Source organism: Phragmites australis, chromosome 1 (genome assembly GCF_958298935.1).
Source record: "Phragmites australis chromosome 1, lpPhrAust1.1, whole genome shotgun sequence".
Taxonomy (NCBI): Eukaryota; Viridiplantae; Streptophyta; class Magnoliopsida; order Poales; family Poaceae; genus Phragmites; species Phragmites australis.
Window position 1 is genome coordinate 6,968,328 of NC_084921.1, and position 13,242 is coordinate 6,981,569.

A 13,242-nucleotide genomic window follows, 5' to 3' on the forward strand; every position below is an offset into this window, starting at 1 on the left:
ATGGCGACAATAAACGTTGGCATGTACGGTAAGCCTAAAGACTAACCTAATAGCATACTGCTTCTAAACCTAAAATACCTTAGGAAATGAAAATAGACCGGGTTACAATAGATGCTCTCTACTGAGTGCACCTAGGATATTTACCCTTCCGTAGGGCATCGGGGCCCTACGCCTTAGCGTGACATGTCCTCTCTTGCTTCCTTTCCCTCTCTGCTTTGCGTGCCTCAGCAGCAGCGCACTCCTTCGCTGTCTTCCTCATGTGCTCCTCCTCTTGACGCTTGAGTCATAGTTCCTCCTGTTGTTGCTCATACTCCTAGCGTTCATAAGCTTGCCTCCTCCACCACATGCTCATGTCAACTCACCGTTTCTGGTCCTCAGTTTGCTCCATATCCAGCCATCCCATGAAGTCACAGATAGGTAGAGGAGTTTGGAGAAATAAAACAAGAGTTAGTAAGATAATACATGAAATCGTATGGAAAGTGTCACATGAGTGATCTATGTCGCTATACCAGTGGATACTCATACGGTTCATGTTGAGACAGATCATATTGGTAGTTGACACATATGAAGAAGCATCTACCATAGGTGTATGAGATGTCCTGAGACTCACGAAGCTTACAAGGGTTACCACAGAAGCACATCGGTGATTTGACCCCCTAGGGATGAAAATCCCCTAATGTTTCTTGGGTGGGATTGGTGGTGCTAAGAAAGATATTGCAGTTGAGAAAGCTGAGAAATAAGTGGTATATCCATGTTTGAGGGTAGGGTTATTTATGGTGGCTATGGGCTGGTGCATAGACTTAGTGCATGGTCATAACTGGAAGCTGGAACATGGGAATCCATGTTAAGGCTAAAAAAGTTATGGAATTGATGTTTGGCAGAGATTTTATGTGAAAGTTGTTGCTTGGTGTGGTCATTTTACTCTGCAAAAGTTAGAGGAATTATTGTTGACTATTGAGTTTTTTTACCGCTAATGTATTCCACATAAAACATTCATGTGTTGTATGCTACATGTATCATACTATCGTTGTTGCAGTTTATGATGGTGTTGTCAATTCAGTATGACTAGAAGTAATGTATCTCGCATGTAGTAGTGGTAGGGTTCATAATGTGAATGGTTTTCATATCGAAAGTTGCAAGACAATGATTAATTGTCCGATAGGACGGCACTCCTACCCTGGCCCCTACCTCTAGCATGCTTTGATGTATGTGTTGACGCTGGTTTTCACCTTAATATAGAGTAGGTTTCAGAAACTATATAGTTTTCAGTGGTACCCCTAATACTCCAGTGCAGTCTAGCGAATAGACTTTTTGGTGCTACCTCTAATAGGCCGGTGCAATCTAGGCAATAGGCTTTTTAGTGCTGCCATATCTGTCCACTACCATCGAGACTTCTTGTATATAAACAAAACTCAATCAATTCTCTACTCACACATCTTTTGACCTTGAATTGAACCGAGACACCGGCGTGTCCTCATCCCCCCGATGGCCCTATCGATCCACCGCCTCCACACCCCCATTTAGACATATATGGTAGAGATTACTACGGAAACCATAATGCTCTTCCTTGATCGTTTTGGCTGCTATGTCAGCATGGAGATGATGATGTAGTCCAAGTTTATGAGCATTTCGATGACGCGGGCCATCGATTCTTCCGATGTCCATATTTCAGAGTACGAATAAATAATACTCACTTTCTTTCATATTATCTCAACACCATTTATGTATCTCATCTATCACTTTTTCTAGACGGATGATTGTGGGTTCTAGTACTGGATTGATCCACGGATAGAACCACACATTCAATAATACATCCGTCACCTTCACATCATCATCGAGGAACTACAAGAACAATTGCGCCAAGAGAGAGTCAAGAACGTCAGAAGATGCTATATCCCGCCTCGTATGGTGGGTCAGAGGAACAACTGAGAGTAATATAGATGTGTTCTAGCTGTTAGCAGAGGATTTGATTTCGTATTTGACTTGTACTATTTTTCATTTCCTAAGGCATGTTACATGAAGTGCCGGTGCACCACTACAGCTATCTCTCATTCGGTCAACATGTTTATTATGATTCTTATAGAATGGTTGTTGTATGAGTCAATAGTCCGAATAGAATCACAAAACAAAAACACGATACATGGAAGCTATTATGTCAGTGACAATAACACAGTAGCATGAAGAAAGACAATAATATAACACCATAAAAATAACAATAGCATAGCTATCTACAGGTTACATCCCCTCTTAGGGACGAGGCTCCTGGTCGCATCCATCCTCAGGACCCTGCGCCTCCTTGCTCTCACCTAGTTAGCTGAGTACGTCAGGGGGTTGGGTGGAATGATCTGCCGCTCAGGTCGTCCAACGGGCGGTAGAGTGGCATACTCGTCTTGGGAGGGCTGTGTCCAATGAGCTGTGACACACCGAGCTCATCGTTCTGTCTGAAGATGAAGTCATACCCAGGGACTTGAGTAATGTCCCTGCTAAGCATCTACATGTAGCTACCCTGCGCTTCGACCTCTCGGAGATCGTAAATCTCTACACATGGAACAACGAAAAAAATATGTTAGCATCGATAAACCATGGCATACATAACAATTTGTTATGCATGAAGCGAGTGTTGTACCTGAGCCGGGGACGCGAGAACTCGAAAGATCTAGATCTGTGGAGGAAGGATGTGTTGCCCCGCTTGTGGAGTAGAAGCAGTCACCACCACTAGTGAAGGGTGGCCTAGACGTTGTGACACCGTAGTGGGGGTCACCAGTGCCAGAGAACAAAAGGTGAGGAAACACGCCACTGTACTGGGGGTGTCCAGCCCCGATGAAGGATTGCCTCATCGTAGTAGGGGTCGAAGAGTAAGTCAAGGTCGAAGACATCCTCGACGGCTTGGTGGTGAAGGTCGGGCATACCAATGGGTACGGTGGCTCGGTGAATGTGGCAGACGGGTGTGTTGAAAGATGAGACGACGCTCGTAATGTCCGAGGACAAACTGCAGCTCATTGACAGAAAGACCTTCGCCACGTTTCATCGCATAGGCCGCGTTGATGTCAATCTTCATGCAGCCGTCGCATAGGCCATGTTACGTCGCAACCAACACAACTGAATTCTAGTTGTATTGCAGGACCTCCCCCGGGTCAGCGTCTGCAACATCTCTGGCGTAGGGGATCATGCTCTTCGAGACCGTGTTGCCATGGGTCTTGGTGAACATGACCCACCTAAACAACTATAGGAGGTACACCTCCAGGTGGCGGGAGACGTCTTCGTCGTAAGCCTGTTGGTGGATGTTGTCTGCCTATAAAAAAGGAATAAATATCAATATCCTCATCCGTTAGTAATGTAAAAGAGATGAGAATACAATACAAGACATATGTACAACAAACTGAACAAGAAAGGCCTTCGTTGGGCCGTGCTTCTCAGTACCTAGAAAAGGCTTGAACGCGGCTACGCCGTCCCTCCATTCAATGAGTACAAGATCGCTTCAGGACGTACTTACCAGGTTTGGGCAACAATGAATACTTATCAATATCGTAATATGTCCCTGGGTTTCTTCGAGCAATGATCCGCATCAAATATGGCAGATTGTCATATGACGATTCGTAGGCCCCAAACCTCATCTCAATTGCCTGCTTCTTTGCCTTTCATGTCTTGTTGTATCTGATAGTGTACTTACACTACTCTTCAATTTGCCTGATTATAAACCATAGTTCATAGTTCAGGTTGTTCATAATCTGAGCATACATCACATTGGGGAAAAGGCTGAGGTGATGTTCCTATGACTAGGCTCAAGTTAGTCCATCTTCCAAATGTGGTCTACTACAATGGACACATCTCAATAGTCAACCCACTTCCCTTTGAAATGTGCACCTGCCATAGGCAACCCGGCTTCACGCACTTGACATCATATTCCTTCTTGCTTGACTTCACAACATAAAACTACCATCGAAGCGATGTCGCCCATTGAATCACTGCATCCTTCGTGGCCTAATTGGTATGATATCTAGCACCCTGGGTCACCTCATTCTGCGTATACTCTCAGGCCACCTGATTCCCCTCATTCACCATAAGATTATTGAAGTTGGGATTGTTTCAGTCCGCGAGAATAGGAGCATCGTCCTCATCATTCGAGATGTCATACTCAGGGAATTCATCAGCCTGAAAATAATCCCGTTCCACCTGTTCAATTAGAGAAGGAATTTCTTCCCCCTCACTAGTCAGTTCAATTGGATACTCCAATGAATGTGTACCATCTGGATCAACATCATCCTCATACTTTTTCTCATCACCCTCCTCCTCCATGTACCCCCACCCTGCATCTCCCCCATTACCTTCTTATTCTTCCATTAGACAAGCAACATAGGAGGCCAACCCCTGTGCACAATATCCTGCATGTACCTATTCCACACTGAATCTTCTCAGAGTGGGTACACTTACCAGTACACACCATCTCTCACTTGGTTGCCCACAATATTAATTGTCATCTCTTGAACCTCAAGGTCTATTTTGAAATCCTGCATCAACCAGGCGTACAAGTGTCTGACACTTCTATGCATTGGTCTCGAGATACCCTTATCCATTAAGTGAAATACGAACATTACTACCCCTTCCGGACCATATACTATTTCACTATCCTATAAAAAATTATAAACTACCACATATCCAACATACCTGTCAACCATAGACGAAAACACTAACATTATTGCAATAGAACATAAATAATTATCTAAAACTACATCTATAATGAAAAATTGATTACAAACATAGCTTAACAAGTAATCTATACTGCAACAAAATATCTCCAGGTTGCTATATCAAACACTTCTAAATCCTACATCTAATACCTTAGTTATGCATATATTATGTCTAAATCCTACATCTAATACCTAATATTTGTCTAAATACTATATCTAATTGCTAAAAATATGTATAAAAAGTATCTAATTGTTAAACTATATCTAACCATAATTCTAAAACTAAATCTACATTCTAAACTACGTCTAGTGACTATCCTATCAGGTTTGTAAAAAAAATTCTAGATTTAGCATCTAACCTACGTCAAAATCTAGCACTAGTGGCTACCCTACCAGGTTTATAAATAAATCAGAGAAAACAAGCATACCTTTTTCCTCCGGCAGGCCTTTCCTGCCCAATTTCTACCTCTCCCCTCCCCTCCTCTCCTCTCCTCTCGGCTGTGTGGGAATGAAATGAGGTTGATGTCGGCAAGTTGACACGGTCAAATTAAATACCCAAAAGGCCTTGTTCATTCAACGAATGATACTTTTTGGGTGGGTTCGTCCGGTGCTGTAGCAACAGAGGTCTCGCGCGTTCAGCGGGCGAGACCAATTTCTGGCCCACTAAACGGGCAAGAACTTACTCTCTCCTGTTATTTAATATATTTAGCATTGGGACCCATAAATTCTCACCTGTTCAACAGGCAAGATCTTGTTCTCGCAAGTTGAACGGACAATAATAGCCTACACATATAGTTTTTTCAAATAGGCATGCATTCTTCAATATATATATAAATTCTATAAATGAAGCCCCGTGGGCTGCAGTAGGCTAACCCAATCTTTTTTCCTTTTCTCTTTTTTTTTCTATTTTTCTGCAGCTTTTGTTTAGTTTGTTTATACATCTTTTAAACCTACAAAGTTACGACATGATGTTTTGAGGTGTTTTAATAACAAATTAATGTGTTACTTTAGAAATACCAATATTTTTTACTAATAAAAATATAAATAATGTATTTTTAATATAATATTAATATAAATTAGATAAATCTCTTAATCCTATTTTCTAGAGTTTGCCGAATCGGACACCCACACCCGAGTCGGACTCCGACACGCTCGCACCTTTCTCCTGGTAACACTGTTTAAGTTACTTTTTTTTAACTAGTTTCTGTGTTATTTTTTAAAATGCATATATGCCCATTGTGATGTATCAAAAAGCAATAAGCAGAAAACTGATTTTATTCTTGTTTCACTGCAGACTGCACAAAGCACTTCTTGTTTGTCACGGAATGCAGAAATCAATAATTTATCTCTGTAACAGAAGTTTACCTTTGTTTGGTACTCTTCTCTGTGAAAGCAAATCTGAGTAAATGATAAGTTGATAAATCAACAGTTGTGTGCTCATGTTTCAATTGCTTTCATGAAATCAAAGGAAAAAGGAAAAAGTGAATGTCCTTTATATGTCAACAAAATCAGAATTAATTTTACTACTTGCCCAACATCAACAGCACCTCAGCAATTTTTTGCTCCTGTAAATATGAGTTTCAGTTACTTTTTTTTTACCAATTTCTGTGAAATATATACACTGATTCGACATGTTCTCCAGTTTTTTTTGGAAGTCCCAACTTATTTTGTTTCATTCAATGGATCAGCAGAATAGAGAAAACAGATGGTACAAAGCATTGCATCTGTATCAACTTTTTTGCTGACCAAATTTGTGATCAAATCTGGAGAAAGAATAGGGTGTACAGGGTCAAGTAACTGCAATCACTATTTCTGAAATCTAAAAAGAGAGTAGCATGTAGAAAAGCAAATTTCTGGGAGACTCTAGTTGAAGGGACAACTATGTTTTTTTATCCTCGTAGCTGAATGGAAACTATGTGTAATAGTCAGTATTGGAAACTTATTTTTCTTTGGTATCTGTTTTCCTCTTTGAACACTACCTTTTTTTTGCCTGTGATTACATTGAACTTTATTTTGTATATGCAATTAAAGTATAATAGAGTTTAGGCAGATTTGGTAGGGCGTGCCTGCTTCTGCTTCTTTTCTTTTTGATGTCTCTGTTTCTCTTGCCTGATGATGCAGTTTCACTGCAAAAGAATATAGCGGTGGTGATTGCCTGGGCGTCAAAATGATACTAACAGGGAACCATCTGCAGTTCTGCACTGGCGGGGAGACTGGTTTCACGCGCGCTGCGCGCTCGCGACGAGTAGGAAAATCCAAAAACAGAATGGTAGTGGGATCTGTTTTTTGTCCAGTGGGCAAATATAGGGGTGCATGCCATATGACTATAGCTGCATAGCACAGCCCTGAACCTTTTTAGCGAATATCTGATACCGCGAATTTGCTAATGCACCCCACTGTGGGTTGATATCTCACGAACTTCTTCGGCTTCAAGTGAATTGTATTGGGCTAAGAATGAGCCACTGTAATCTACAATAGGGAATTGTCGATGAAGAAGAGGGCCTGGCCCATTGTGGGAGCAACAAAGCCATCTAGACCCGGAGTTGGATCAGAGCCCCCGGGTACTCTGCTTTCCGACTCTGTTTTATGCGAAGAGATATCGAGAACAACTGATCGTTCACGCGCAAACCTTGGAGACTTTTTTTTTTTTTTTTTTTTGCGGAAGGGGCTAGAAGCCCTAAAATATATTAGACGAAAACAGTAGCTTACAAGCCCTGGAAATAGCTAAGAGGACCCTGAGCAACAAAGCCATCTTCAACTTCGAAGGCCTAAACTCCAGCGCCACAGTGGATATCATCGAACCAGCGACCCAGATAAACAAGCTAGCGTCGCCGATCAGAGACCTAGCGACCCAGGAACACATCCACCCAAACCAGTGGGCATCAAAATCCAGCAGCCCCCACATCCAAGGGCAGCGGAAAACATACCTCACAACTGAGACGTTGGAGATCTCGCCAAGGATGACTCCATCGCTGGTGAAAAGCTGGAGGAATGATAAATCCCCGTGGGAGCGCCGAACCGACACCACCATGGAAAACCCTATCTAAACAAGACCAAAATTACACCGTATACTAGCTAGCAAGTACTCAAGACGCCTGAGGGGAACAAGCCGATTGGATACTGAGAGCAGAGTTGCATAGTTGCCTCTGCTTCGCCTCTCTCTCCTGTAGCAGGGGAAAGCTCGTAAACCCTTGGAGACTTTGACTTCTCGGACACGTTGCTGGGGAATTCACTCGCCGACTCTCCAAAGGGTGCAAGAGCCAAGAAGAGGGCAATGGGCTAATGCTTTTTGCTGGATTTTTCACCAAAGCACCCACTGCAGCTCAAGGATTAAAATTTCGCCTTTGGCAAAATTTCGTGAATTTCGGAGGAAAACGAAATATCTAATTTTGAATTTTTTTACTAATATGTGAGATCCACAAAGCAGATGACGAAAAATGATCGATATTTCACAAATTTCGGCTTGAAAAAAAAAGTAAAACGAAATTGAAATCCTTGCTGCAGCTATCATATGACAATGGACAATGGACTGAAGCTTTCTGGTTTTTCTGGAGTTCTCACCTTCAGGCTTCATTGATCTACTAGTAGTCTATATCATGTTCGTGCCACCACAATGGAAAACAGGAAACAACAAAGAACGGGAGATCTCAGAGACTTGGATGTTACAAGAGAGCGAGAAAATTTTATGTACAAAAAGGTACTTAGCTTCCTTTCTTTATTGCGACTTGGATGCTACAAGACACAAAAACTTTTGGAACAAGTTAAAGAGCAGAACTGTTCGTTTGCAACAAGTTCTCCCTGTAGCCTGTAGGCATCACACTTGTTTGTCTGCTCTGCTCCCGGCGTTGCCAACCTGATATTACATGCAACTTTACGGGAGCAGAGCGCTACTTGACCAAGCAGAAGAAAAAAAAGCTGGAAAATTACAACGAAGGATACGAATTAAACCAAAGAATTTTGCACTTGGTCGCCTCTTCTCGCTGCTCGCGGCGGATGCTCAGCGCATGCTCAGCGAGGCAGTGAAGGGCCGCTCAAGTTCACCTACCCTTAAACCTTGCTGTTACTTCAACACACAGACACGCACTTTCGTGGACTTACAATGGCACGTAGTAGTACTGATTAATGTACACCCTATAGCTGGAACGAGCCTTGCAGCCTTGCAGGTAGGTGATCAGTGATCTTCACCTGCTTTCTTTGCCTTCTCCAGTTCAGTTCTTAACCTGGCATGTTGAAAATTTGGCCATGCCACTGGTAGGCAAAGTTGGCAGCTTGGGGAACGGGAACCTCGTCGTCGACGACCGGGAAGTCAATGTCCGAGTTGTTCTGGAACCAAAGCGTTGGATCCGCAGGCGCCGGCATCGCGACATGTGCTGCATCTGCAAGTTGCCGAGGCCGAGAGAACAAAGAGGTCAGAAAAGAATATCCACAGGCCAGATTGCCTAACGGCTCAGAAAATCTGTTCAGATACTTACTGTGCAGCAGTGGGATGTTGTTGGCTGCGTGGCCGTGGAGCATGACGGCGTCGGCCTCCTGGAGGCTGTGGCGGTGCTCGTACGCGTCCAGGATTAGTTGCTGCACGAAGTTCTACACCCCAAACGCGCAAATGTCAGAGGATCGGCCGGTGTCGTCAGTCAGAGCATTGAGGCAAGCAGGCATATGACTCACCGTCTGGGCCTTGTTCAGCTGATGCAGCGGGCACTCCACGCCGCCGAACTCGACCTTCACGAGGTCGAAGACGGAGTTCACGTAGATAGTGCAGTGCGCCGCGTTGTGCGCGTACACCTTGTCGCCGGGGACGCAGGACCTCGCGTGGTTCGTCGTCATCTCCCACATGCGGTCCGTCATGCCTTCGCCCAGTATCTATTGTTCCGGAAAAATAGGCAAAAAAACAGAGCAATCAGAACCGGCACGACGAGAAGAAGCTTCGTAGATTTGCGGGTCAGATCAAATGCTGTGGAGTAGAAACTTACCGCGCGCAGCTCGTCGGGCTTGACGGTTAACATCCTGAGGAACTCCTGAACGGTCTTGACGCGGTGCTGTGCCAGCTTCCTGTGGAACGCGCCTTCCTTGCCGATCTTTTCCAGCCTCCAGACGTCGTCGCCAAGGACCGGAGGGTAGTGCTTCCGGTACAACTCGCCTCTGTGGTCTCTGACCACGAAGGCCTCAGTCATGGCCTCGAGGATCCTGGGTCCGTCGTAGCTGCCCGGCACGACGCGGACGCCGATGCGGAATTTGCGGCAGCGGACCCAGGACGAGTTGTCCGTGAACTGCAGCTCGTTCACGGTGGCGCGCCCGTCTCTCATGGTGAGGCTGACCTCGCCGGTGAGGAGCGGGCGCTTCCCTTCGCGCTGCTTCACGATGCCCTTCTGGAACTCGTCGGCGGCCCAGTCCTCGCGGTCGTCCTGAGGGAATTCCCCAAAGAGCGGGACCAGCTCGATGCGCAGGGCCTGCGGGAGCGCCGAAGGCGAGCCAGTGTCCATGTTCACGAGGATGACCTCCAGCGGGTTGCTGATGTCGTCCTCGATCTTGCTGCCGGTGAAGATCGGGAGGCGCGGCGGGTTCCGGAACGCCAGCTTCCACGTCGGCCGCTCGACCGGCGGCATCTCCGGCAACCTGAAAAGCGTCGATCAAACAATGTTATGGATCAATCACTCTCATTCTGGACTAGTGTTCGACGCTATTCTTGCAGCTTGCGTGTCAAATCTTCACCTCTCGGTGTAGCGTGGGCTCAGCGCGAGTCCTGCCTGGAGCTCCTCTTTCACCTGAGAGATCACCAGAAACAGAGCGATTAGGATGCTTGCTATGCTTGACTCGACCAACACCTCATCGAGTAATAACAAATGGGAAGCCGTTGATTACCACGCGGCGGAGAAGAGGCTCCAGAAGCCTAAACAGGTTCTGCATGTGCTTCTGCATCATGGCCTCCCGAATCACCCTGCAGTTCAGCAACCAACACCCTTTAGGAACGGGCTGCCATTAACAAAGCAGAGGAGCAAGAGCAAGGAGAAAGCTCACGTCGAGAAGGACGGCAGGCGGCGCATCCGCTTGTCGTCGGGCTGGTCCGGGTCCTGCTCGTAGCCGTCGTGGAACCGCTTCGCTGCCATTGTTGCTATCCCGGCGATCTTCTCTCTCTTGCCTCTGATGTGTACGTTTTTCTAGCTATTTTTTCTGGAGAGGGAGGGAAGAAGAGAAGAGAAGCAGCGATTTGGCTCGAGGAGAAGTTGTGCGCTTTGGGGTGGTTTGGCCAGGTATTGCGAGGTCGAGCTTCACGGCTTATATAACACAGCCGCAATGCGGGCCGAGCTTGCACTGTGCGCGCGCGGAGGAAGGTGAGGGGAAGCTGCCGGGAAGGTGAGAGGAAAGGCGGTTACTTCCAAGTGACGTCATCTTTCTATGTCATACACTCAGGAAAGCCCGCCGACTCGCCCTCTCGTCGGTCTCCTCACCGGCGCCGGAAGTTATGTGGCTGAGAGGCCGGTCCGTCCACCGATTGATCACAAAAGCGGCCGTCATGCCTACATCAAAATTTTACTTTTGTCGACATGGTCTCTGTTCTTTGATGAATCAATCTAGGAAAATAAATTTAGTTTCTCTTCTTGAATCAGTATTTCTTCTCTTTCTAATCTTGTTTGTTTTCTGATCGACAGTACGTTAATATTTGTTTGACTACTTGTACATCTACATGCGGTCCTCAGGATAGAAAGGCCAAAGTACAACTGTTTTTGCAGTCTGTATCTTGGCAAGAGAACACCCCTGCCATCGGCACTCTTCCTCGCCTTGCGTAGCTTTTGCTAAAACATAAATATTTTAGAGAAAATTCCCAGTATGTTTTTGAAACTTAAACTTTTGTCTTTTGTGCCATTCAAAATTTACACTTTATTTTATCTGTCACTGGATCAAATATGTCATCCATTCTTTGTCATCAGAGTGGCATAAAAGTGAGGGAGTGACATGTTTTGAATGGCATAGAAGGAAGGAAATGACATATTTTAGATGGCATAGAAGAGAGGGAGTGGTGTAGAAGGGATGACATATTTAATCCAATAACATAGAAAGTAAGTGTAAATTTTAGATAGCAAAAAACAGCAAAAGTTTAAATTCTAATGACATAAAAAAATTCTCAATATTTGGACAAGGTGCGTCTCACGAGGAACCGGCTCCTCGACGTTAGAGGAAAGGTACCAGAACACTGCTGTGCTACAGTAATCTATGCACAGTGGAACCTTATCGATCAGATCACTGTACATGAACCACGGTAGCAGTACTAGTGTTCACACACAACTGTTTATGAAATGTCCGTATACTGTAGGAGATGATATGACCTGTTTGCTCCGGATTGAACGATTGATAAGAGAGCTAAAGTCACGAGTAGTGTTTATTCGTGACTTCCCTCTGTTAAGTTCAGAGGAATCGGTTCCGTCCCATGAATAATTGGCCACACATGAACTCCATCCTATTGCTTTCTTTTGAAAAATTTGTTCACAATTCGTACTCAGAACTGATTGATTTCAACTATTTCCGAGTAAATGCTATGAGAACGTCAATTTCATAATGTTTACCTGGATAAGGGAGATATGACTAAATTTTGCCCATTGCAAGCACCAGATTCTCTTCAATAGGTAGGCTTGAGAATTTTGATACACTTTCATAAGAAAAAAGTCCATATTACCTCCTTTAATTATTGCTCGAGTTTATCCCCAACCGTAAAACTAGATATCATATTTCCTCTAACTATTCAAATCAGTGCAATTTACCTCCTTAACTGGTTTTGATAGTAGTTTTATCCTACGCGACGACAACTTAGCCTGCTGACTCAGCCAAAGAGTTAAATTGTTTCGATGATGTCAAAGGCCACCGCACGAAGTTGCCAAATCCAAGCCGATATCATCGGTCACATCGCCGTTCACGCCGAACTCGTCACGGGAGACAGGCGGCGCCCAGATCGAGCAGCAACAAGGGGCTTACGGCGGCAACTCGCTCAGAACTAGCACAGGTGAAAGGGCCCATGGCTATAGCATCAATGGACGACTGTAGAGCTCATGAAGCCGACGAATGGGATGGAGCAACGTCGAGTCGACGGAGCGACGTTAGCCCAAACAGCCAAAGCAGGGGAGGCCGTCATGGGTATGATTCCACGACGCGTCGTGGCAGCAACGAGTTGCATGGCCGGTTTCCTGGCCTCACGAGGACAATGTCAGAGCGAGGAATCAGGTGGTGATAGCTCCTATCGGTGGCACAACAGCGAGTAGCGGCAGTCGGAGCAGGGCCATGGTGATAGCTTCGCACATCGGTTCGCCGCCATATAAGGGACATCAGAGAGCTTCGTGGCGTCCTAGAGATCGTGCATGCGCAATGAAACGACCGGAGATGCACCCGGATCGGCGGGGCGTCGGAGAGGGGCGGCGGCCGAAGCAGGGCATCGGTGCTGGAGAAGATTGTCCTGGTTCCGCTAAAAGTGAGCACGATAGCGGGTGCATGAGCATCGATTTGACACGAGGAGTCGGTTTCTAAAGCTAGCTAGCGGCAGAGTGGCTCGGGTGGAACTATCCATGGC

At 45.4% G+C, this 13,242-nt stretch overlaps 1 protein-coding gene across 1 annotated transcript; it reads right to left on the reverse strand.

The window, feature by feature from the left end:
• Nucleotides 1-8,369: 8,369 nt before the first annotated feature.
• Nucleotides 8,370-10,953, reverse strand: LOC133898779 (protein SAR DEFICIENT 1-like). Its single transcript, XM_062339548.1, has 7 exons — nucleotides 10,704-10,953; nucleotides 10,548-10,623; nucleotides 10,398-10,450; nucleotides 9,659-10,301; nucleotides 9,354-9,548; nucleotides 9,161-9,272; nucleotides 8,370-9,064 (listed from the first exon to the last, which is right to left on the reverse strand). Exons 1-7 carry the CDS (start codon nucleotides 10,790-10,792, stop codon nucleotides 8,904-8,906), a joined length of 1,329 nt encoding a protein of 442 aa, XP_062195532.1. The 5' UTR covers nucleotides 10,793-10,953; the 3' UTR covers nucleotides 8,370-8,903.
• Nucleotides 10,954-13,242: the final 2,289 nt, after the last annotated feature.

What these genes read in the sequence shown, in the direction of transcription:
- LOC133898779 (XM_062339548.1), bottom strand. Translation starts at nt 10,792, where the DNA reads ATGGCAGCGAAGCGGTTCCACGACGGCTACGAGCAGGACCCGGACCAG. An exon ending in AGCCCGACGAGCTGCGCGCG is followed by an intron (nt 9,549 to 9,658) that starts GTAAGTTTCTAC and finishes CCGGAACAATAG; the next exon opens with ATACTGGGCGAAGGCATGAC. An exon ending in AGCTGAACAAGGCCCAGACG is followed by an intron (nt 9,273 to 9,353) that starts GTGAGTCATATG and finishes TTTGGGGTGTAG; the next exon opens with AACTTCGTGCAGCAACTAAT.